Below are 26,681 nucleotides of genomic sequence, written 5' to 3'. Positions count from 1 at the left end.
TACAATTCTACAATTGTGTGGTAATATTATACTGCTTTATCATTTTGGAAGAATGTGCTCATGGCCTACAGTTTTCAGTAGCACTTTATTTTAAGGGTCTATAATAAACCATTTATAAGACATTTATAAACAGTCTGATCAACATTTATTGATCATTACTCCCACATTTGTAAATGTTAGTAAGCTAGTTATTCACACGTGATGTTTAACGAAATACATGTTTAAGGAAATATATATATATATATATATATATATATATATATTTCCTTAAACATCCTGTGTTGTGTGCTTATTGTTTACCAGGTACTGCAGGAATGTCTACCAATGGCATCCCCATCTTTTTGTGAGAAGTTACACTGGTCACTCAAAACATTTATAAAGTATTTATAAAGTATGAATAGCACTCACTTTAGATTTGAGACTGCAAAAATACGTTACTAATGATTGGTAAATGGTTTGCTAATGTGGGGGTAATGATTAAAAAATGGTGAACGTACAATTTATAAATGCCTTTTAAAAATGGTTTATTACAGACCCTTAAAATAAAGCCTTACCCAGTTTTCAAACACTTTAGTCCTAATGAACTGAAACGCAGAAAGCAGTCGAACACACTGGGTTCATTTTTTGGAAATGTCACGCTTATAAACTCATGCAGGACTTCCCTAAATATTTTCAGTATAACATGTCATAGGCCACATACTTTGGTGAGTTTTGAAGAATATTGGTAAAATAAAATAAATACAAATCCATGATTAAGCTGCAGAAACCAGCTGAACGCGCAGGGTTAATTTCGTGGAAAAGTCCATTTATAAGAATACTTAAGCTACATTCATGAAAAGGGAATATCAATAGCAAAACGATTAGGCTACAAATTATGAATAATTATTAATGAATTACAAATGATCTTGTGTTTGGAATGTTAGGCTATTATAGTCAACTTCAGATGTATTTTCCTTGAGGATGGACGCATAACCGTCTGTGGTCAAGTTCCCTTCTCCCTTCTGAAAGGTTTGAGCAAAGTGGGGGTTAAAAGCAATGACAGATTTGACAACACCTGACACGTTGACAGCTCTTCAAACCATTGTGGAAGTGTAATAAATACGGAGGATGTAATACACACACACACACACGCACACAATAAAAACAAGACCAATATTGTTATAGGCTGTTATATCTCTATTATAGAATGTATATCTCTCTGAGATTACAACATGCTTTGTAATAGCGGCTCACAGTGGGCAAGAGTTGTCTTTTTGCTTTTATAAACTACGCCATCAAGTGCAACACTAATAGAACGCGTTAAGCCACACACTACCTCTCCCTCTCTCGCACACACACACCCGCGCACACAGACACACACACTACCTTCGTGTTTCATCTATTCCTTCTCCGAGAAGACTGTAAGATCTCCTATGAGCCCATCGTTCGGGACGTCTTTAAGGACGTTCACATATTAAGGACATCTAGGCTATGTGTAGCCTACAATGCTGCAAATCAATGAGACCGAAGGATCAGTTCTGTAATTTAAATATATAAAAACAATAACAGCACTATACATTACGACACCATCAAGCGGTGTACAGTTTGCAGAATCTGCCCGAAATCGTTCAGCCCGTAGCTATATTATAGGGAAATCTTTATTTTGTCCTATTTTACCTTGTAGCGAAGATTCTACGGGGATTGACGCTGCAGACTTCGCGTGGGACGTTTCTATTTGATCTCTGCGGGTTATTCTCCCCTCCGAAGACCACGGATTACTTCTGTTCGCGGATAAATGGATATGGAATAATAATAAAAACACGTCGACGAGATGACCATGCTTTGAACCGCGGTGCTGCATAAACTATAACTTGTCTGGGGGGGTTGGCAGTTTCGCTTCGAAATGGTACGTTTACAAATCAATTTCATCTTTATTTGTCCATGTTACAACAGACGCAAGGCGAGAACGATCACGCGTCAGTTGTGTGCACTCTGTAAAGTCAAATTGAGATTGCGTAGAGCTGCATTTTGGTGTTCTGCTCCTTTCCGTCTTTCTCGGCAGGCTACTCCTTTTATTGTTGGTTTTCAGCCAAGCGGAGTATTTGTGGGAAAGGCTAGAAATGCAGACATATGGTATATTTATGTTACACCTGCGCGTAATGATTGATATAGCCTACAAAGCGTTTTGGCACTTCTCCGCAGTGAAAGTTATTAGTTTTTTTTGTTGCCAGTTTGAGTAGGGCAGCGCAGATGTATTTTCACCACGGGATGTTGAAGTTCAAAGCCAATATACTCTGTGCCCGGTTAGAGTTTGTTCAGCAGAAAATGGCCGCAGCCAGAGCCAGAGCCGCAGGGGCGCCGGCTTGAATTTGAACCATAGACCGACAGAGGCGCTCGGTCCCTGGATGTAGTGCTGTTATAACCCACATAGCCTACTTGCAGAGTTGCAATCGGAGTGTTTTGAAAGTGCACTCAATTGGCATGGGGATATTTAGAGCCTGTGTGAAAACAATATACTTTCTCTGGCCTACTGTTTTGGAAATATCAAATAAATATATTCAGGGCGTTATATTTTGGGATGTCATAGATAACAAAATGGCCAATTCTTCCAGTTATGTCTGAACTGCAGTTCACTTCACTTCATGAAGGACGATTTACCCACCACCACCAACGAACCGCTACAGACATTCAACTTGTGCTACATGGATTGGATTCGGTTATTACTTTATACTTGGTTTATATAACGTTATTGCCAACTCAGGGTGTTAACTAATATTGATGCAGACAACATTGTCACTTCAGACTGATCTCAGAATAGTTTTCTCAACTTTGTCAGATATAAACTGGTCTGGAACTCACTTAAAGTAGACCAAGAAAGTTTATATTTATTGTTTCTCTTCTGGCTTCATGGAGAGTCGTTGATACTCTTGTGTTCGTGATGACATGGGGATATGTCTTTTAAGGGGAGATATAGGAATATTAGGCCTATTTTAGTATAGAATCCCAACCATTGATATCACTCAAATTGTGTAACATTTGGAGTCTTTTCAAACTTGAATCCTACAATGACTTTATACGTACACTTTATTGGCTACTTACTATCCCTTAGTTTAAAACGTGTTGTTGTGTGCATAGTTACAAAAGCAGAATGTGTCCATAAAGTCGAAAGACATCGTCTTTCTTGGATAGTTCTCCAAATATTATTGTCATTACTCCGACCACTTGTATTGTGTGCAAGTTACATCTGACAATAATAAATACAATACTGTAGAAATGGATAAAAGTAGGTTACATCTGAATTCAATGAAAAGTAACAGTATGCTCACCACTGACGTCTCTGCGCTTTTACGCACAGGCGTGTGTAGCTTATTATTAGTTTTGTATAGATGTCAGTGTGACATGGCCTCCCTATGTGCATGCATATATTATAGAAACACTTACCTTTATAACGGATGATGCATTTAGAAGCTTGGTTTTCTGAATGGTAGGCTATAATTGCATGATTAGGATATCTACGTTATCTGAGTTTAGCAATTCTGATTATTTCCTAAAGCTGTTGAACTTAGATTACATTACATTTTAGTCATTTAGCAGACGGATGTTATCCAGAGCGACTTACATTTGTGAGAGCCTACATTTTCTTACCATGCTCTACCAACTGAGCCACACGGGACCGCAGCTTAATGAAGTGTAGTAATAACAGCTCAATTAAGTGTAGTTCATTTTGTAGTTTAGTCATGAGGCCACTTGGTAGTGCAGGCTACTGTATCTGTGAACCAACGCACTCAAATGGTTCATAGGCCAATTACTCAGCAAGTTGCCACAGACACGATTTTGAATTAATGCTACAAGCGCACATGCAACGTCGCAGTCCTAGATGCTGGGATAGGCTATGCGAGGGAGGGAATGTGCGCCCTTGCATGGGCGAGAGAAAGTCCTCTGCCATTTGTCTTTCTAACCATCCGTACCAGTGTTGCACCTGATCTAAACGCATTACTTTGTTTAATTCGTGGATTTAACGTGTATTGCCACATGAAATCAGGGTTACTGCTTCTTTAAGTGATTTTTTGGGGATGGGCTATTTTCATAACGTCATTTAATTCCTCCCTCTTTTTCATTTTCTCGTTCTTTGATTATTTTTTCTCCCCCCATTTCCTAAATGGAACAGATTGCCCGAGCATTTTCATTTCCCAGCTTTCCCAATTTGTTGTATTAAAAGTTAGCCTACTCTTTTTATTTGACAGTATTTTTAAGTTGAACTTTTCTTCTGTGTTTGAGGGCTTACATCTCAGTGGACGTAAACTGCAAGTCAATTGAGGCGATGGTGGAGGTGCAATGATGATGATGAACTTTAAAATAATGATTCACTAACTTGTTTGTCTTTTTCTACCTGACAAGTTGTTATAAGTTCCCTTTCATCATGATGTACTCTCCTCTCTGTCTTACTCAGGTAAATTATTCCTTACTTTTTGGGGGGAGTTATTATGCATGTGCGTCTGTCTTGACTGAACGTGGCTGTGAAATGCAGATGATATTTCAGTTTAGAAAAGGGCGGGATGAGTGTTGTTGGCACGGTCCTTAACGAGACGCGGAAACCCGAGTCTCTCAGCCTCTATTAACTTCAGACTTTTTGTTATCACTATTTTACTCAATAGCATTATGCCGACTCATATTTAACGTATATTTTTACTCTCAGCTTTTCATGAAGTTTGTTTACCTTGGAGAATTAGAAGGCTAAAGTATCCGCATGTTCATTCATTAGCTGTGACCGAAGCAGGCGCATGATGGCAAGCTGTGCATGCCGGAAGTATCATCGGAATTGTTAATCATAAAGTATCATCAAAAATTAGGCTATCAACCCTGTGTATAGGATAGTTTTCCCCGAAGTATTCTACTCATTTTTGAGTTTAGGAGGGACAACACACCACCCCCGAGAACTGTGGTCAGGCAAGGGAGCACTTCGGTTTAGTATTGATGTCCTGATTAATTATTGAAATGCTTATAATCGTTGGTAATAAAAAAGGGCAACACAAACCGATAGCTTGTCGTTGGATAAGGATTAGTGTCTGTTGTCTCTCTCATGGAGTAGTGTGCACTTGTGTTTTGCGGCATTTTGTGTATCCAAATAGTCTATCCGTTTATTGAGAACACTACTCAGCAGACTGTGATATCAGGATGTTTATTTAGAATATGTAATAGTGAACAAGCCAGAGCCACATTTCTTACCTGATGTTGATTCTTTCTAATTGTATTTTTGTCGTATGCATGAGAATTAGGCTTATTTTGAGTCAGGTTGACGCACGGTTTTGGACATTAGTTAAATAAAAATAATGTTTGATCTAGTATGCATCCAATTAACATTTAATTAAGTTGTAATTAAGTAGATAATATTGCTTACAATTTTAATGTAAAACTTAGAGAGAAGTGATATGTAAAGAAAGGCACTGCCTGGCCTATATGATAAATCAAGTAGCCTATGACCTTTGTATTGCAAGGTAGGCCTATTACAGGCCATGGCTGATTTTGAGGAGCCTATTTCAATATATAGGTAGATGTATTTCACTTGGGTAAAACTATCCAAATAGAAAAAAATCTCTCTTCAATTTATTGATAGCCTTTAGCTGCCATTTACACGCAGTAAGGTATAGCCACAAAGTCTTGGTATAGGCCTACTGTAGGTCACCAGTAAAATTATAATTTGTTGGTCATTTTCAAATGGAATTACACTTAACTTAATTCACAAAGTACATAGTAATAAAGGGATTGTGAATCAATAAAATACCTTGTTTTAATAGCTGAAGACATATATAGTACTGTAGTTTCCGTGAATAAATGCACTGCAAGAGGAATCCAGGGAAGAAGGGTTTGGGTTTTCTTGCATGGTTCTAAACTGTTATTGTGAAGGACTGTTTTTAATTCAGTATAGGAAAGAATATTAGGCTAAATTCCTCATGTTGCTGTATGCAACAGGTTCCATATGTTTTACTGAATGTATATTTCAATAGTATTGTAACTTAACATTGTAATAATACTGGTGACAGTTGTAGTATTAGTGTGCTTATGGAGTAACCTTATAGTAATAGTAGCAGTTCAAACATAATAATGCATTAAGGCCTTGGCCTATTTTATTTACAAAAGTGTATTGATGTCTCAGGTAGTGGCATTATATTTTTACTGAAATGTCCAGTATGTAATTATGATTGGTTAACATTAGCCGATGAATGTATTGTTTATTCATTGAGATTATCCAAATGAAATAATGAAGATGGTAAACCAAGTGTGATGTGAAAAGGAGTTCTATTTTTGGTCTTGAAATTAAGTCTGGAAGGCAATACACTCCTGTGTGCAGCCAACTGGTTTGTTGCATTGCTCTTATGCCTATCTTTAAAAGTTTCGAACATTAGTGAATTCAGACTTGTTTAATGGTAGTAGAATATCAGTGTTGTTTGTAATATTTAGATGAATGTTAATAAAGCAAAATAGTTCATTTTAAAACAGCAGAGATGGGCTCTTTTCCTTGAGTTGAGTTCACAACAAATGAATACATTCCTATGTATTTTAACTTTTAAACACTTGTGACTTAACAAACACATCTGAATTCTGAAGAGTAATAGGCCTATAATAACTAAATGAGGGGAATACATTTTTGTTTACAAAAAAGCACTCTGCTATAGTTTTCTAAAGTTGGAGTTATGGTTGAGGTACTTTGCCGTACTAATTTGTGAGCCATGAACTACCCGCTTGCATCCACCTTAGGAGAGGAGAGCTGCTCTCGTGTCTAGCTCAAGATGCATCTTTTCCTGGTGTGGATTTTGAGAGGGTCTGATAGCGGGAGTGAGCCAGGCTGAGCTCCACAGTGCGCTGCTCCTCTGTACTGTAGCTGTAGCAGGCCAGCCAGCTAGGCAGGCAGGCGGGAGGTGCAGGGCCGTACCAGGCTTGTGTGAGGCCTCTCGTCGGCTGGCTGTCTGAGGCAAGGAGAGAGAGGGAGGCAGGGAGAGAGAGGGAGGCAGAGCGTGCCAGACAACACTGCTGCCGCTCTGGTTCTGCTGGCAACCTGAAGGGCTGTGGCACTGCTAACGCTAAACACAAGTTATTACACATTATTCCTTTGCTGCTTCTTTTCCTCTCTGTTGCTGACAAATGCAGATAGATGCAAACATTTTGTTTGTTTTGTTACCTCTTCCAAGAAGCTGATTTGATTCTTCACTTCCGAGTTTAATTTACATGAAATCATAAGCGATTCTCCTTTACGGTCTGACTGAGTTTTTGCTGACCCCTAAACCTCTGTGATTAGCAAATCATTTTCAGCAGGTTTCCCTGCTTGAGGGGTGGGGACTCTGTTGTGGTAGTGGGCTTAAGGGGCATAACCCGACGCTACTATCAGTGTGGTCAATAAACCTTGCCATGACTAAGTGCATGCCCTGTGCTACAAAGTGACAGCCAAACCAGGGCATTCCTACAGCAACATTTAAAAAGAGATGTAGGCTAATATCCATTTTAAGAGGGATTAGGGCAAGACAATGAGTATGCAGGGGTTTAATACTTGTAAACATACATGCGAAATTCATGGAAGATATTTACTGAATTTATCATGGTGAATCACATGATCATGAATAACATAAAATGATGACCCACCTTTTGTTTTGTAAAGGCTCACATTTACATGGTAGAGTACTTTGGTACTTTGTTTTGTAAAGGCTCACATTTACATGGTAGAGTACTTTGGTACTTTGTTTTGTAAAGGCATACATTTACATGGTAGAGTACTTTGGTACTTTGTTTTGTAAAGGCTACATTTACATGGTAGAGTACTTTGGTACTTTGTTTTGTAAAGGCATACATTTACATGGTAGAGTACTTTTTATACTTTGTTTAGTAAAGCCATACATTTACATGGTAGAGTACTTTGGTACTTTGTTTTGTAAAGGCATACATTTACATGGTAGAGTACTTTGGTACTTTGTTTTGTAAAGGCTACATTTACATGGTAGAGTACTTTGGTACTTTGTTTTGTAAAGGCATACATTTACATGGTAGAGTACTTTGGTACTTTGTTTAGTAAAGCCATACATTTACATGGTAGAGTACTTTGGTACTTTGTTTTGTAAAGGCTACATTTACATGGTAGAGTACTTTGGTACTTTGTTTTGTAAAGGCATACATTTACATGGTAGAGTACTTTGGTACTTTGTTTTGTAAAGGCATACATTTACATGGTAGAGTACTTTGAAGCATGTCAGCTTATATTATCTGTCAATATTGGATTATTTTGATTAGTTAGTAAGGCCATGCCACTGATGTGTTGTGTGTCTGTTGGAGATCTGTGAGTCTCAAATCTCACTGTGCTGGAAGTGCACTGTCATGCCCCCATTTTCTCATCCATTCAGTCTGTTAGAGCTGCAATTAGTGCCCCAAGGGAGAACCGAGCGTCGGGCCGAGCCAGGCCTGAGCCAGTCGCTACACAGCCCAACCATTTCACCATATTAAAACACACCCAACTTTCATTCATTTCTGTCATTTGTCAAGTTCTACTTTTTTGCTCTGAGTTTTGATGAAATGGATGTGAAATCTAAACCTCTATTGATATTTCTCTCTCATTCAACACAGGCCTGTCTTTTTGTCCATGCTGTACGTATAGTTTGCACGGTTGTTTCCATTGAGCCACCCGCATAATATTTTTGCTTTTGTGCAATCAGTGCCTGCGTTGCATAAGCGCGTTATAAAATGTAGGTTTCCCCCCAATTATTTTTAGGCCCAGCCTCAACAAGAACAATTTTTGTGTGTAACAGTTGTTCTGTGCCTAGCAGACAGAGCAGGCCCTTCTTTAATTTATGCTGAAATGTTCTGCACCCCTCTCCATAGTTGGACACATTGTGTTTGAAGTGCCGCTCGCTGCTCTCTCAAACCCAACAGTTTCCAAAAGAACCCCTGCTGGGTAGAGACTGGTATCTCTGAAGGCATCATTGCCGGAATGGGGGTGGGGAGAGTTCATTCGGAACATAAATGCTTGCCCCACTTTTCCTCTCAGTGTCCTGAGTGGCACAACGGTCCTGGACGTGCTGTCCCTCTGCACCGCTCATCAGATGCACTGCATCTAGTGATGGTCGCTCCCTGACTGTGTGTGCCAATCAACATACTAATGAAGTTTATTTTGATTATTGGCCTCTCCAGAGTGTTGGGGGAGGGTCTTCTACTTTTTAAAAGTCTTTATTTATTCATGTCAGGAAGTGGAAAAATGGGACGGGTCTTAAGTAGAGCAGCTGCCTTCATGTGTTGATCCTGTTGACTGTCTGATTGTCACTAGGGGAAAGTGGGAGGGCGGGGGCCCTGAAAAGTGCCCGCAGTTATAAAACCTAGAGCTCTTGTCATAGAGACTGGGACTCCATGTGGCCGTCGTTGCAGATGTCTGTCGAAGGTTGGCTGCATTTTATATCACACCCAGGTTCCTCGGCAGGGAGCATGGTGAGCAGAATTTTTAAATATTTACAGTATGATGCCTTGTTTAAATTCCACCTGAATATGCAGCCTCCTCTCATCGGCAGCCAGGGGAGGTTAGAACTGAGGAAGCTTTCTGGGCTTTTCACTTTTGGCCAGGCCAGACCAGGGTGTAGCTAGCTGTCTGTGACAGGCACAGCCAGGTTGGCAATGTCTCTCTTGTGGAATGATGCTTATAATGGATTTCTTGGCCTGCAAAGCCCTGGCCCAGAACTAGTATACAGGAGCCAGTTATAACAACTGACTTGGGTCTCTGAAGTGCTATTAGGATTCTGAGATAGAAGGAATTAAAAACACAAACAATTAGGCTACACTTCAGCTCTGTGGTTGTGTTCCCAATTCCTATTCGGTTGTTATTTGTGTTTGGTACAAATATGTATCAAATCTATTATTATATACACACATGGACAGAGTTTTGGATATGGTAAGACATGGTCTTTGCTATGTTTACTATCAGTGTATATGTCTTGGAAATGGATGAAAGCTTGTCAAGGCAAGCAGTTTGTTTCATAGTTAAGAGGGTTTGAGGCTCAGAGTTAGAGGGTTTGAGACTCAGAGTTAGAGGGTTTGAGGCTCAGAGTTAGAGGGTTTGAGACTCAGAGTTAGGGGGTTTGAGGCTCAGCGTTAGGAGGTTTGTGGCTCAGCGTTAGGAGGTTTGAGACTCAGCGTTAGGAGGTTTGAGGCTCAGAGTTAGGGTGTTTGAGACTCAGCGTTAGGAGGTTTGAGGCTCAGAGTTAGGGTGTTTGAGATCAGCGTTAGGAGGTTTGAGGCTCAGAGTTAGAGGGTTTGAGACTCAGAGTTAGAGGGTTTGAGGCTCAGAGTTAGGGTGTTTGAGGTCAGCGTTAGAAGGTTTGAGGCTCAGAGTTAGAGGGTTTGAGGCTCAGAGTTAGAGGGTTTGAGACTCAGAGTTAGAGGGTTTGAGACTCAGAGTTAGGGTGTTTGAGGCTCAGCGTTAGGAGGTTTGAGGCTCAGAGTTAGGGTGTTTGAGGATCAGTAGTAGGTCGACGTGAGAAGAACCTCAGTTCTTGGCAACACAAACAGAGTGCTGCTGGAGAGTCTTTTTGAAATGGTCCAACTGGAGGGCTATCAAAAATATACTGTTGCCGTGGCACAGCGCTGTGTTTAGTTAAAATATCTTTGGTCCACTGCTGTTGCCAATGTTATGCACTGAACTGAATTCCTGGGTTTTAACCGTTCACTTCTTCTTTCTTTCTAATGTCCACCAAACTTTATTTTTAAATGTACCATGGAGTGAGTAAAATGGGAATAGTTTCTTAAGGATTTTGCTCAACTCATCAGAGCTTCATGTTGTCTTTGTGCGAGCCTGTACGCCACGTAGTTTATATTGAGCCGACGGTGATATTGATTGTTTATCAGGAATACTCTGGCACTTGACAAGTCTCAACACAGAGGGATAGAAAGGGAATTCAGGGTCTTGGCTCTGTGTGTGTGTGTGTGTGTGTGTGTGGTAGAGGTGAGGGGTGGCAGTGGAGAGGGCAGTTCCCTTTGACATCTCTTCGTCTGTGTACTGTAATACAAAAGAACGGTATAGACAGCAATTGCTTTAGCGGTGTGTGGAGAAGGGGCTGTTGTTTGTGACCGTATGAGAGGAATGGTAAGCGAGGAGCTAGAGCTGTATTTTGGGATTGGGATCCAGTCATGCACATCGGCCACTGCGGGTGCTTTCAGGAGGTGAATCATACACATTTTGTATGGCTTGAGCTTTTATTCTAGAGCTGAAATTCGAATGTCTTTGCTCAGTTTTGAACAGTATGAGACAGCCATGTGTGACTTCCAGTCTCTTCACAGTTTTTTAATTCATTTTTTAATTAATGACGTTTTGAGTAGCTTGTCCACCACTTTATTTCAATCCTTGATATTAATATGGGTACTTCCTTACCAGCTGAAATTAGAACTAAGTAGCTTAGAAACGCCATCTAATGGCGTGCAAGGCACTAATGAATGCAACATAGTTTATTGGTATATTTCAGAATGCATGCTTCTGAGAACATACTCAATTGAAGCACCAGTGATGCTTCTCATGGTGGAAAACAATCTTGTTATCTGTCCCTTCATCTCTCCTATCTGGGTTCATACAGTACAATAGCCCTTCCTAGAGCCTAATCCATAGCCCACCATCTCATCTCATCCAGGTCAGGGGGCACAGCAGCTACTGTACTGCTGCAGCAGAAGCCCAGTAGTCTCTGGCTTGGCCTAAGGGACTTGTCCCAGTCCACCAGCAGACCTGCAGTACAGTATGGATGGGATGGGTATTATGTTGTACTGTATGGTCGTGCCCTCTGCAGCATGCTCCCTCTCATCTCCTGTGTTCCTCTTGGACAAGTGAAAAGGGGAACTATCCTGCCCTCTATTGAGATGCCCAGTTTTAATATTCCATCATCGTTGCAGTAGGTCATTTGTGATTTCAGAAGGGGGAAGAGTTTTAAGGAGCCCGGTGCACCTGCTGTAGGTTCAGTTTTTCACTGATTTACCTATAATAGGCTGCCTGTAATAACCAGAACAAAATCAATTCCTATGTTTCTTTAGCAGAACACAAGCATAAAACATTTACAGTATAGGAAACTGTTCTGCAGGCGTGGCAGGTTCGAAATCATACGTATTGTTGATTGTAACATTGATATATAGATGCCATTTAGAAAGGTGTGACACTTCTCTTGAATTATTTGGTTTAGCAGGAACCTTAACGACTTAGAATCTGCTCCATGCCTGTGATTGGTTTTTCTCCCTTGATTAGTTTCACTCAGTCAAAACAGTAGTGATGGGAGACAAAATAGATACAGTTACATATCGGTATGTTATTTTTGACCACATATTGTATCGTTTTGACTATATTGCAATATCATTTTTTGGGCTAGTTCGCTATACCTGCACCAAAACTGTTTTTCCTGCATAGCTTGTTCTCCATCTTCTTTTTAAATAGGGAGACAATTTGTTTTCAGCACTTCTATTTCCATGACTGATCAAAACTTGTTTTCTCATGGCTCTTTCCTGTCCATCTGCAGCAGACATATGGTGAGCAATATGTTTGGAACATCAAATGGCTCTCTCTTGTACTTCAGCAGACATATGGTGAGCAATATGTTTGGAACAACGAATTGGAATAAAATCACACTATCGAAATCGCAATACATATAGAATCATGAAAATCGCGATAAATATCGTATCAGCACAAAAGAATCGTGATAATAGCTTATCGTGAGGTCCCTGGCAATTCCCAGTCCTACAAAACAGCGTTTTCTATTTACACAGTGTTGACTTATTGCGTAATGTACACTATTTAAAATATATGTTAGTTTATTATAGATGTGTTATAATCTGTATGACTGAAAATTCAGCTTTGGGCACTTGCGATTGTCAGCAAGCAATACGCCATGCATAAGAATAAGAATAGCAAAAACTTATTCAGTTGCAATAACTTCTTCGTGGCAGTGAATGCAGACGATTTGCGAGTATTTAGGCTATGATGAATCACATCATATATCACTGTCAAAGCAGAGGCTGCTCTAAGTGTAGAGATTTACAGGAAGTACGGAAGTGGAGACAGTCCCGTGAGACTCCCACTGGCTGGCTGCTGCTGGGCTGCTGGACCTCAACTCTCCTTGGCTCAGAATCGTCACATGGCAATAGTTCCAGTCCCAGACATCAGTTAAATTCATTTAGGAAATGTATCTCCAAAATTAGGACAAATCAAAGAGATACTTTTGGATGATTTGGATTTAATGCAAAAAAAATGCGAATATCGGTCCCATGACTTGAATGGGATTTGTGCCACAAATGCTAAAATGTTAGCATGTGGAAACAGTTCCAGGGTAACTAAACCAAAGCATGAATTGCTGTCATACCTTGTCCATAGTCTGCTCACAGGGTAAGGAAAACAATGTGTCATTTGGGTAAACTATCCCTTTAACGTTAATGAGGCCATCTATGACACAGTCATGCTTGTCATTGTCGGTCTTTAGACAACTCTGTGTTTAAAGAGACATTTCTTAGTGTGGAAAATAAGTTGACCCTTTCAGCCGGTGTGCCGTGCTAATAGTGACAGGAACAGGAGGGTGGGGTGGGAAGTGTACTCTCAGGGGCAGTGTCCTAGGACACCTGTGGGTGGAGTGCTTGGGCCTGGGCTGACAGGAAAGCTGGTGGGGATAAACCATGTTCAGCAAGCTTTCTGTTCTCCCTCTTTTATTTGTTGACTTCATTTTTTTGTTCTGCTCAGTTCACTACAACCCCCTGCTTGTCAAACATCTCATTCCAAAATCATGGGCATTAATATGGAGTTGGTCCCCCCTTTGCTGCAATAACAACCTCGACTCTTCTGGGAATGCTTTCCACTAGATTTTGGAACATTTCTGCGGGGACTTTTTTCCATTCAGCCGCAAGAGCATTAGTGAAGTCGGGCAATGATGTTGGGCGATTAGGCCTGGCTCGCAGTCGGCGTTCCAATTCATCCCAAAGGTGTTCGTTGGGGTTGAGGTCAAGGCTTTGCGCAGGCTAGTCAAGTTCTTCCACGCCGATCTCGACAAACCATTTCTGTATGGACCTCGCTTTGTGCACGTGGGGCATTGTCATGCTGAAACAGGAAAGGGCCTTCCCCAAACTGTTGCCACAAAGTTGGAAGCACAGAATCGTCTAATCGTGAGTGTTGTAACCGAGAACAGATGTTTTTTAAGTGCTACGCGCTTTAGCTCTCGGCGGTCCCATTCTGTGAGCTTGTGGGGCCTACCACTTTGCGGCTGAGCCGTTGTTGCTCCTAGACGTTTCCACTTCACAATAACAGAACTTACAGTAAACCGGGGCAGCTCTAGCAGGGCAGGAATTTGACAAACTGACTTGTTGGAGAGGTGTCATCCTATGACAGTGCCACATTGAAAGTCACTGAGCTCTTCAGTAAGTCCATTCTACTGCCAATGTTTGTCTATGGAGATTGCATGGCTGTGTGCTCGATTTTATACACCTGTCAGCAACAGGTGTGGCTGACATAGGCAAATCCACTAATTTGAAGGGGATGTCCACATACATTTGCATATATAGTGTAGTAGTACGGCGCCACCGGAATTAATTTGAATTAAGTGCCTTGCTCAAGGGCACATCGGCAGATTTTAACCTTGTTATGAGGACATTTTTGGCCATTTGGCTGTGACCTAATATGACTCCAGCACCGCTCGGCTGCAGAAGTAGGGCAAGAAAATCGCTCTCACCCAGTCTTAACTCAACAGGCAATATTGCACAAGAGAAATTCCTTTTACTTCAGCCCTGATGGTTGCCAGATAACTGAACTCAGAGGTGGTGTAATGTTTATTGATAAATATTGTCAAGGTTGTTGGAAGCTGTAAAGGAGGCTGTCAATGGAACACTTATGGACAAATAGAATTTGTTCTCAATACTGTAACCTGGCTTAGTAAAGATTGAATGTTATAACCTCCTTTGAAGGTTTCATCAATGAAACGTTGGTAAAGCACAGTAAGCTGTTTCATATTAGCTGTTCTGAGAACTCTTTGATTCAGTCTGCAGGAAACAGACTACATATACAACTTTTAGTGGGAAAATATTGAAACAAAACTTTTAGCTCCCTCAATTCCTCACGGAAATGGTGCACATTTCTTCAGTTATTTTTTAAGTTTGTATATTATGATTATAAACACTTGTTACTGAAACAACATTTGTCCACCCCCGACCCTGGTTTTTCTAAAAACGTTGATAGATTCCAGTTAGAAAATGATACTTGAGACCAGGTAACAAGCAGGCCAATTGGGAGTTAGATTCAGCCACAGTGAGGCTCAGTGGTTTGATCTTCAAGGAGCAGTCAGCCCACGTCTCAATGAGTGGGTGCACAAGGCCTGATGGCTCCAGCACAGCTCTCAGTGCAGGTTTTTCTTCCTCAAAACACTTATGGAGGAGGAAGGGAGCTTAAAGAACAGGCTTTGTTCAAGGCTAAGAGCAGTGCCCTGTTGTGGCACGACAGGGATTAGGGAGATTAGCCCGCTAGTATGTTATGTAATTGAATGTAACTGTTAGGGATAAAGCCGCGAGGGACATTGTCAGGACTCACTGCTGCTTGAGAAATCACAGAGCCACAGACACAGAGAGGGAGAGACACAGAGCGAGAGAGGGAGGGAGAGAGAGAGAGTGCAAGAGATACAGAGACAAAGAGAGAGAGAGAAAGAGGAAGCGACAGAGGGAGGGCTGTTGGCCCGCCATTATCAGGTCACTCGGTTCTCTTACCTAGAATGGCGTGGTGGATGAAAAGCTTTCCCAATCTGGTTCAGAGTTAGTTAAATCTGGAAAACATTGGGTGGAAAGTCAACAGAGATTTATTCATTGCAAAGCTGGTCCTAATGATATTTTGTTTTGAAGCTGATCCCTCTGGTATGCCCTCTAAGATAAAGAACCATGTTTATTCTATTCAATACATTTCTATGAATAGACAGACATTGATAGTAGGCCTAAGTTTAATATGCTTTTTGGCATCTGTACTTCATTGATTCTTTTCAGATATCCTAACAGAGTGAGTTTATATGACATCACCTCATTGTCATTTTTGAAAATCAGCCACATAAGCCTCCAAGTTTTCTCTATTTGCATTGTGCAATGACCAGTATTGAATACTGAACTGGCACTTCCATCAACAGGGACAGATTATTGTGAAATAGACACAAATTGCTTATTGGTTATTTGTGACTGGCACACGAAAATAAAACTTTTTTTTGTGTCAAGCCCACGATTTTGAATACAGTGCTTTTCAATCACAGATGAAGACTGTTGGTTACTTAAGACAGAAAAGATAGGAGGGGAGGATGGGTGTGCTACCGTCTACCAAACCCAAACGTTTAGCTAAGGCCCAAAAAAATTCCAAGGACTCCAGCCACCCTAGTCATAGATTGTTCTCTCTGCTACCGCATGGCAAGCGGTACCGGAGCACCAAGTCTTGGTCCAAAAGGCTTCTTAACAGCTTCTACTCCCAAGCCGTAAGACTCCTGAACTATTTGCATTGTCCCCACCCCCATTTTTACACTGCTGCTACTCTTTGTTTATTATCCATGCATAGTCACTTTACCTCAACCTACATGTACAAATTACCTCAAATACCCCGAATACCTCTACTCCCGGTACATTGACTCTGTACCGTTACCCCCTCTATATATTTTTAATTTTTTAATTTTTAATTTAATTTTTTTTAGTATATACTTTCTTAACACTTTAAAAAAATGAAAACTCCGTTGTTGGTTAATAAGGGCTTGTAAGAAAGCATTTCACTGTAAGGTCTACACCGGTTGTATTTGGCGCATGTGACAAATCAAATTTTATTTGATTTAATTAGCTACTCTGCAACAACTTACTTACAACTTTTTTAACTACTTAGCTTGCACGTTAGCTAATCCTAATCCTAACCTTAACCCTTTAACAAGAAAGGTGAAAAAAAAATATATAATAATAATCTGGTGTATCTTCAGAAAACTATTCTGATTCACCAGAGTAACAACAGTTAATCACAGACTACTGGAGTGACCTGTTGTATTAGGTATATGGCTTATAGTTTTTAATCATCTTGATAGCGTGGACCTGGTAAGCAACAGATACAATATAAGGGTGAGATCATCTGAATGTCATCTCATCCTAATCTCATCCCAGTCCAAATACATGAAAGGACAGTCTCTGAATACTATTTCCGTTCCAGCTGTTTCTACATTACAATATTCTTCATTAAAGTGGAGACATATTTCAAAAATGGAAGTATTTCTACAAGTATTCAGACCCCTTGACTTTCAGCATTATTCTAAAATGGATTACATTTTTTTAAATCCTCAGCAATCTACACACAATACGCCATAATGACAAAGTAAAAACAGTTTTTTAGAAATTTCAGCAAATGTGGCCACAGTGTATGTCAGAGAAAAAACCAAGCCATGAGGTAGACGGAATTGTCCGTAGAGCTCCAAAACAGGATTGTGTCGAGGCACAGATCTGGAGAAGGGTACCAAAAAATGTATGCAGCATTAAAGGTCCCCAAGAACACAATGGCCTCTATCATTCTTAAATGGAAGAAGTTTGGAACCACCAAGACTCTTCCTAGAGCTGGCCGCCCGGCCAAACTGAGCAATCGGGGGAGAAGGGCCTTGGTCAGGGAGGTCACCAAGAACCCGATAGTCACTCTGACAGAGCTCTAGAGTTCCACTGTGGAGATGGGGGAAACTTCCAGAAGGACAACCATCTCTGCAGCACTCCACCAATCAGGCCTTTATGGTAGGGTGGCCAGACGGAAGCCACTCCTCAGTGAAAAGGCACATGACAGCACGCTTGGAGTTTGCCAAAAGGCACCTTAAGGACTCTCAGACCATGAGAAACAAGATTCTCTGGTCTGATGAAACCAAGATTGAACTCTTTGTCCTGAATGCCAAGCGTCACATCTGGAGGAAACCTAGCACCATCCCTACGGTGAAGCATAGTGGTTGCAGCATCATGCTGTGGGGATGTTTTTCAGCGGCAGATTGAACATCTCTGGAGAGACCTGAAAATAGCTGTGCAGCGACGCTCCTCATCCAACCTGACAGAGCTTGAGAGGATCTGCAGAGAAAAATGGGAGAAACTCCCCAAATGCAGGTGTGCCAAGCTTGTAACAGCATACCCAAGAAGACTCGATGCTGTAATCGCTGCCAAAGGTGCTTCAACAAAGTACTGAATACTTATGTCAAATTGATATTTTTGTTTTTTATTTGTAATAAATTTGCAAAGATTTGTAAAAACCTGTTTTTGCTTTATCATTGTTTTTTATCATTATGTTTAGAACATATCAATTTCAAAGCATTTCCACCTCTGAGAGAGAGAGAGAAAAAAACGGTCATTTTGTAAACTAGACAATTATGTCAAATATTCATATTTTGGGATGGTTTGTTATTTTTGTAAGCGACACGCAAAGCCGGAGTCATAGTTTTTAGATTTTTACATCTGAAGGTGCACCATGTAGCATAGTCAATCATAATCCCATTGTACAGTGCAAGTACAGGATATGCAGTGGACTGAACACAGTCCCTTTCCCTTCCTGAAAATACAAAGGAACATATCTATACAATACTGATGCCACTATTACACTACACTGTGTATAAAAAGTCAACATGGAGTCTCGGAGAGGCGTCTGCGAGGGTGATAGAGCGCACCAAAGGGAACCCTGTGCAGAACTACTCATGGCTGGATTAATAATGGATGTTAATCATGCTGCTAAAAAAAACACAATATTTGGGAGACCAGTCAACAGCCATTTAAAACCCGCCTGTGTAATGAGCCAATGAACACTGAGCCCAGAACAGTCCTCAACCAGGTCAACGGAGAATAACCCAAACAAGACAGAGAAATAAACTGACTGTGGTGAAGAGCAGACCACAGACGAACAGATGAAGCATTTCAAAGTACTGTGTACAATGTGTAACCTGTGCATATGACAAATAAACTTGACATGACAGATCGTTCTGTTTCTACAGAAGATGTTTATGTATTGTGGGGTCATACAGAGTATCAAATATGATTTGGAAGATGATTTATGATTAGAATGATGGAAAAACAGGAGATCTGACTGGACCCAAAGATGGTCAGATAATGCCAGTAAGTACCGAGGGTCCAGCCTCCTGGTCTGGGGTTGACTGGTCCAGGGACAGGCGCGGGAGCACCTGTCTCTTCTACACCCCTGTCCTCAGTAGCCTCCTGGTCTGGGGTTGACTGGTCCAGGGACAGGCGCGGGAGCACCTGTCTCTTCTACACCCCTGTCCTCAGTAACCTCCTGGTCTGGGGTTGACTGGTCCAGGGACAGGCGCGGGAGCACCTGTCTCTTCTACACCCCTGTCCTCAGTAGCCTCCTGGTCTGGGGTTGACTGGTCCAGGGACAGGCGCGGGAGCACCTGTCTCTTCTACACCCCTGTCCTCAGTAACCTCCTGGTCTGGGGTTGACTGGTCCAGGGACAGGCGCGGGAGCAACTGTCTCTTCTACACCCCTGTCCTCAGTAACCTCCTGGTCTGGGGTTGACTGGTCCAGGGACAGGAGCCCCTGTCTCTTCTACACCCCTGTCCTCAGTAGCCTCCTGGTCTGGGGTTGACTGGTCCAGGGACAGGCGCGGGAGCCCCTGTCTCTTCTACACCCCTGTCCTCTCATCTCCACTGCTTTAATCACATTACGGGGTAATTGAATTGGGTTCCGCTCTCTACTGTGGAAAATCCAGGAGAAATTAACTAGGTTCTCTCTCCCTCTCTCTCTCTCTTATATATAAAATCTCCCCTCCTGTATGTCAGGGGAACATTTATAAGAGAGAGAGAGAGAAAGAGAGAGGAGGGAATGATGAATAATCTGTCATAAAGAGGAGGATATGGAGCCTTTCAATTAATTAAAGTCAGATGTGAATTTCAGGAATGATTGACTGTTATCCATCCCAGTTTGAAGCTTTTCTTATCAAGATCGGATAAGGCACAGGTTTTTATAAATAAGCATGAGATTTTTATTCCAGCTCTAACAAACCAAGTTGCTGTCAAAGAATGTGAGTTCCCTTCCATGAGTGCTAGCAACACCTGCAGCCTCTAGCTTGGTACTGTACATTTGGCTGAGGAGCAGGTATACTGTGTTTACTAAAATAATGAGAAACGTTTCTTGAACAGGTCAGCTGTTGGTGCCAGAAGCACAGCCATTCAATATATGTTTTGCATCTTTAAAAGTAGGTCTGTAGCAAATCTGTTCAGGTGCTGTGCTAATAAACAGAAAACATATAATAACATGAATACGTGGATTTAACATGAACAACCAGTTAGATTGTCTATGATCATAAATACAGCTATCCTCAGGTGGCCTGACCTCTTTTACACTCTTAACAACCAGGATGTTGTGTCCAGCAGTCTCAGGGAATAACAGAAATAGAGCATTTATGTACTTTTTTATTGAATTAAAACACATAAAAGTATATTGTCGACCAAACACACTATCACAGCTTAATAATAAGCATTGCTTATTTAAAATTGGTGACGGGCACATGAAAAAGTCTTATTATATGATTTTTCTTCACAACACATTTTGTGTGTATTACACAAATTCCAATTCGTTGTGGTTAACTTTAGCTAGGTGGCTAGCATTAGCTAGGCTAGGGGTTAGGTGTTAAGGTTAGGGTTAGGTAACATTCTAGCTAACTTTAACCAGGTAGGCTAGTTGAGAACAAGTTCTCATTTACAACTGCGACCTGGCCAAGATAAAGCAAAGCAGTTCAACACACACAACAACACAGAGTTACACATGGAATAAACAAACATACAGTCAATAATACAGTAGAAAAAGTCTATATACAGCGTGTGCAAATGAGGTAAGATAAGGGAGGTAAAGCAATAAATAGACCATGGTGGAGAAGTAATTACAATATACCAATTTAACACGGGAGTGATAGATGTGCAGAAGATTAATGTGCAAGTAGAGATACTGGGGTGCAAAGGAGCAAGATAAATAAATAAATACAGTATGGGGATGAGGTAGTTGGATGGGCTATTTACAGATGGGCTATGTACAGCTGCAGTGATCTGTGAGCTGCTCTGACAGCTGGTGCTTAAAGCTAGTGAGGGAGATATGAGTCTCCAGCTTCAGTGATTTTTGCAGTTCATTCCAGTCATTTGCAGCAGAGAACTGGAAGGAAAGGCGGCCAAAGAGGAATTGGCTTTGGGGGTGACCAGTGAGATATACCTGCTGGAGCGTGTGCTACGGGTGGGTGCTGTTATGGTGACCAGTGAGCTGAGATAAGATGTGGCTTTACCTAGCAAAGACTTGTAGATGACCTGGAGCCAGTGGGTTTGGCGACGAGTATGAAGCGAGGGCCAGCCAACGAGAGCGTACAGGTCGCAGTGGTGGGTAGTATATGGGGCTTTGGTGACAAAACGGATGGCACTGTGATAGACTGCATCCAATTTGTTGAGTAGAGTGTTAGAGGCTATTTTGTAGATGACATCACCGAAGTCGAGGATCGGTAGGATGGTCAGTTTTACGAGGGTATGTTTGGCAGCATGAGTGAAGGATGCGAAATAGGAAGCCGATTCTAGATGTAATTTTGGATTGGAGATGCTTAATGTGAGTCTGGAAGGAGAGTTTACAGTCTAGCCAGACACCTAGGTATTTGTAGTTGTCCACATATTCTAAGTCAGAACCGTCCAGAGTAGTGATGCTGGACGGGCAGGCAGGTGTGGGCAGCGATCGGTTGAAGAGTATGCATTTAGTTTTACTTGCATTTAAGAGCAGTTGGAGGCCACGAAGGAGAGTTGTATGGCATTGGAGCTCGTCTGGAGGTTAGTTAACACAGTGTCCAAAGAAGGGCCAGAAGTATACAGAATGGTGTCGTCTGCGTAGAGGTGGATCAAGAGAATCACCAGCAGCAAGAGCGACATCATTGATGTGTACAGAGAAGAGAGTCGGCCCGAGAATTGATCCCTGTGGCACCCCCATAGAGACTGCCAGAGGTCCGGACAACAGGCCCTCCGATTTGACACACTGAACTCTATCCAAGAAGTAGTTGGTAAACCAGGCGAGGCAGTAGTTGGTGAAATAGCCGAGCAGTTGAGGTTCAAATGAAGTCAAACAAGCAGTAGGCCTAACAGAGGTGTGTTTTTCCTGGGTATGACGTACGTGTGTCTGTGTGAGTACAGTATGTTTTGGAGAACCCTATCAACCCTATCTCTGGGTGACAGGAGGCAATGGGGTCTGCTGCTATCATGTCCACATGGGGAGTCATAATGTGTTCACATGCCTGCATGCCTCTACATTGGCCCCCTCTGACAGTTATCGATGGGCCGTAGCGCATAGGAATTTTCAGACTTGCCACCGGCTGTTGTTATATGAAGTCTGTTACACAAATGTATTTGTTCGCTAGGCCATCTTTGTTTGCCTATGGGTTACCTGGTTTTGTGGTTTATGATATTTACTGCAAGGGAAAGTCCAGGATAATATCTCTGATATCAACTCTGAATCAATGGCCAATAAAACCAATTTTAAGTGTAACAAACTGGAACTATCAATTGCATGAATGGAAATTATACAACAGCACTACTAGAAAGTTCTGTCAGGATGTCATGAATATGTTTTTGTATTGTTACTCATTGCTTACTGAGCGAATAACAGTGTCTGTGATTGGGCCTTTAGACTGTAGTTGAACCCAGAAAGATGTCACTTAGTCCAATGCGTGTTTTGATGGATGTCATGCGATGCAGATTGCAGACAGTGGCATCTTGTTAATGTCAGCCATGTCATAATGTGGAGTGGGCCCCGGCGATTCAGACTCATTGTCAGTGTGCATGGCCTCAGAAATAATTTTAGTCCCGGGGTCATGCCCTGTCTGACTTTGTCATTGAGTTGGGGCGAAGGCACGAGTTGGGCTTAAGTAGGGCTCAGCGTGCTGGTCCGTGTCTCCCAGGCCTGGGACTGTAGAGTCTATAGGAAGCTATGGGAGTCAATAAAACAGCCCATATTTTCAGGCTCAAGGGGGAGTTGGGCACTTTGATCCTCTAAATCAGAGGCCAATTGTTTTGCACTTAACAAGGTCAGAGCTCAAGTGGTTGTGTAGCATTGCTAAAAACATTTTGCTCTGCTGTGAGATTCAGCAATGCATGACTGAGGACACTTGACCAATCATGCTGTTCTGAGCCATGTGGTGGTGATACAAAATCATTACTGTCCCAGTGCTTGGAAGGCTGCCACGGTGCCTCCTTTATTTAAAGGGGAGATCAAGCTGATCCTAACAGTTATAGGCCAATTTCTATCTTGCCCTGTTTATTAAACGTTTTGGAGAAACTTGTTTATAATCAAGTGACTGGCTTTCTTGATGTGTATTGAATTCTCTCTGGTACGCAATTTGGTTTCCGCTCTGGTTATGGATATGTCACTGCAACCTTAAAGGTCCTAAATAATTTCACCACTTCCCTTGACTCTAAGCAATGTTGTGCTGCTATCTTTATTGACTGCCCAAGCTTTCGATACGGTAGGTCATTCCATTCTTTTGGGTCGGCTAAGGAGTATTGGTGTCTCCTGAGGGGTCTCCTGCCTGATTTACTAACTACCTCCCTCAAAGAGTTAATTGTATAAAGTCAGAACATCTGCTGTCTCAGCCCCTTCCTGTTACCAAGGGAGTACCCCAAGGCTTGATCCTAGGCCCCCCGCTCTTCTCAATTTATATCAACAACATAGCTCAGGCAGTAGGAAGCTCTCTCCTCTACTTATATGCAGATGATACAGTCTTATACTCAGCTGGCCTCTCCCCAGATTTTGTGAACGCTCTACAACAAACCTTTCTTAGTTTCCAGCAAGCTTTCTCTGCCCTTAACCTTGTTCTGAACACCTCCAAAACAAAGGTAATGTGGTTCAGTAGGAAGAATGGCCATCTCAGTATTCCCGGTGCAAGACCCATTGGTTGATGCTTATTTATAAAACCCTCATTGGCCTCACTCCTCCCTATCTGAGATACCTACTACAACCCTTATCCTGCCCAAAGCACACACATCCCTGGGTCGCTCCTCTTTTCAGTTCGCTGCAGCTAGCGACTGGAATGAGCTGCAAAAAACACTCAAACTGGATAGTTTTATCTCTCTGTTGTGTTGCTACCCTGTTGTGTTGTTGTCATGCTGTGTTGCTGCCATGTTGTGTTGTTGTCATGTTGTGTTGCTGCTATGTTGTGTTTTTGTCATTTTGTGTTGCTGCCATGTTGTGTTGTTGTCGTAGGTCTCTCTTTATGTAGTGTTGTGGTTAGGGTTGGGTGGTATTCAGATTTTTATACCGTCAAAGCGTTTCTGTACCATACCGAGGTACACAGTATTACCAGAAGTGCACACAAGGGGCACTATTAAAAAAAAGGAAAACCAATGTTTTTTCTTTTTACTCACAAAACAATTTAGGCAACAAGGATCTTGAATGTCTCTGCTGTAACCAAGAAACTTGATTTTGACATCTAGCCACTTAGCTAGCAAGTTAGCAAACCAAATGCATAGCTGGAGCCTGAGCTGGATGTTATTTATTTGACTCTCCTTAGATTTAAGTAGTTAAGCGGTAAGCAGTGGTGTAAGGGTAGGAAACAACACATCTGCTACGCTGATCCTCAACACTGGGGCCCCTCAGGGGTGTGTGCTTAGACCCCTCCTGTACTCCCTGTTCACCCACAACTGCATGGCCAAACACGACTCCAACACCATCATTAAGTTTGCTGACGACACAACAGTGGTGTATACCTTATCACCGACAACGATGAGACACCCTATAGGGAGTCATAGACTGTTTTCTCTGCTACCACACGGCAAGCGGTACCGGAGGGCCAAGTCTAGGACCAAAAGGCTCCTTAACAGCTTCTACCCTCAAGCCGTAAGACCGCTGAACAATTAATCAAATGGCCACACCGGATTATTTACATTGACACCCCCCGCCTCCAGTTGTTTTGTACACTGCTGCTACTCGCTTTTTATTATCTATGCATAGTCACTTCATCCCTACCTACATGTACAAATGACCTCAACTAACCTGTATCCCTGCACACTGACTCGGTACCGGTACCCCCTGTATATAGCCTCGTTATTGTTATTTTAATGTGTTATTTTTTATAATTTTTTACTTTTGTTTATTTGGTAAATATTTTATTAACTCTTTGCTGAACTGCACTGATAGTTAAGGGCTTGTAAGTAAGCATTTCGGTGCAGGTGACAAATAAAGTTTGATTTGATTTGTAGCACGCACCCCCGCAGCCCCCTCCCCCCCTAACGGTATTGAAAATCATAGTGTCGATATGTGGAAATACCCCGCTATGCAGTATAAATGGTATATCACCCAGCCTAGTTGTGGTGTATCTTTCTTTTTTTAATCCCAGACCCGTCCCTACAGGAGGCCTTTTCTTCTTGCTAGGCCATCATTGTAAATAAGAATTAGTTCTTAAATGACTTGCCTAGTTAAATAAAGGTTAAATAAATAAAAAAAGTGTTTGGTGCAATTGAATGAAGAAAAACAAATGGATCATTGATCAGCTAGAGTATACATATGTCTACTCTGTAGCCTACATAACACACAGAAAAAACACTGTCAGAGAGAGAGAGAGAGAGAGATTGCTTTGGCAATGTTAACATATATTTCCCATGCCAATAAAGCCCTTGAATTGAATTGAATTGAATTGAGAGAGAGCTGGGAAAGAGAGAGAGAAAAAGGTGTTGAAAATCTATCGATTTTGAGACATGACTCCACTGTGCCATTTTTTGTTGTGCTGCACTAATCAATGGAGCTAATGTCTGACTGCCTGTCTGTTTCTGCCCTACTAGCACACCTGTGATCAGAGCAGGGCTGGCAGTGCTTTCAGTTTCAATAGCAGGCTGCAGCAGTGGTCTTGTTCCCACACTGAGGGCCTAACAACCTAACTGTGGTGGTGGTCTCAGCTGCAGTCTCATCCTGCTCTCAGAACTTGACTTTCAGTCCTCACTCAGTCAGCATGGGTACAAACCAGATCATTTCTTGACAGCTTGCCTCTCTCTCTCTCTCTCTCTCTCAGTATGAAAAAGCCAGGGGAGGGTGGGAGAGGACAGATGCAAAGTAAGTTATTTGACGTGAGACACGGACCCAAAGAATTAATCATATTGCATTTCCAGGAAAGTGGGCTTATCAGGGGTTTCACCTTGAATCAGCAGAGTATTTTCAGCTTGGGTTCATCATTCTGGCACTGACGGAGGTGGAGAGATACGTTTGAATTTTTGCTTTAAACTGTGTAATTGTGAATCTGTATTCGCACTAGGGCTGGGCGACATGGCCTAAAAATCATATCTTTATTATTTTCAAAATTATATATCTACATTTTTATAATGTTTTCTCTAAATTAGCTTTGTGATGCAATAAGGTCAGATACAGTGTATTTAAAACAGTAAGCAATAATCTAATGAATTCGGGGCTTGTGAAATTGTGTCCACAATCATAAGACCCACTAATAATGTAATTATTTTATCAAATAGTTTAACCTGCTTTTTTGCAATAATCACAGATCTGGCCTTTGAGTCTATGAAAATGCCCTTTTTGTTACAAATGTAACCAGAACTATGCATAAAGCACATTCACTTCTTGTAGCAGGCATAATAAAAAATGAACACAGGTCTCTCAAGCACAAGCCCACGTGCTAGTGAGTAACCAGCTAATCTTTATAGGAATCTTTATATTTCAAGTTTAGCCTACT

General features: G+C 41.6%; 1 protein-coding gene across 6 annotated transcripts in view; it reads left to right on the top strand.

Moving 5' to 3' along the window:
* The first annotated feature begins 1,287 nt into the window (after nt 1-1,287).
* The window catches only part of LOC115192542 (nuclear factor 1 C-type-like), a 111,192-nt gene continuing 85,798 nt past the window's right edge, over nt 1,288-26,681 (top strand). Inside the window, exon 1 of one of the 6 annotated variants that reach the window (XM_029751163.1) lies at nt 1,288-1,885. In XM_029751163.1, coding sequence (XP_029607023.1) covers nt 1,883-1,885 — 3 coding nt within the window. In that variant the 5' untranslated portion in view covers nt 1,288-1,882. Of the gene's footprint in view, nt 1,886-3,970; nt 4,430-26,681 lie in introns of those variants that run through there. The other 5 variants (XM_029751166.1, XM_029751161.1, XM_029751164.1 and 2 more) reach the window with 5 other exon arrangements.

The sequence above is a fragment of the Salmo trutta genome, chromosome 4 (genome assembly GCF_901001165.1).
Source record: "Salmo trutta chromosome 4, fSalTru1.1, whole genome shotgun sequence".
In the NCBI taxonomy this organism is placed as follows: domain Eukaryota; kingdom Metazoa; phylum Chordata; class Actinopteri; order Salmoniformes; family Salmonidae; genus Salmo; species Salmo trutta.
The sequence above is the reverse complement of the archived record's forward strand: the minus strand, read 5'-3'. Positions and strand labels throughout refer to the sequence as shown.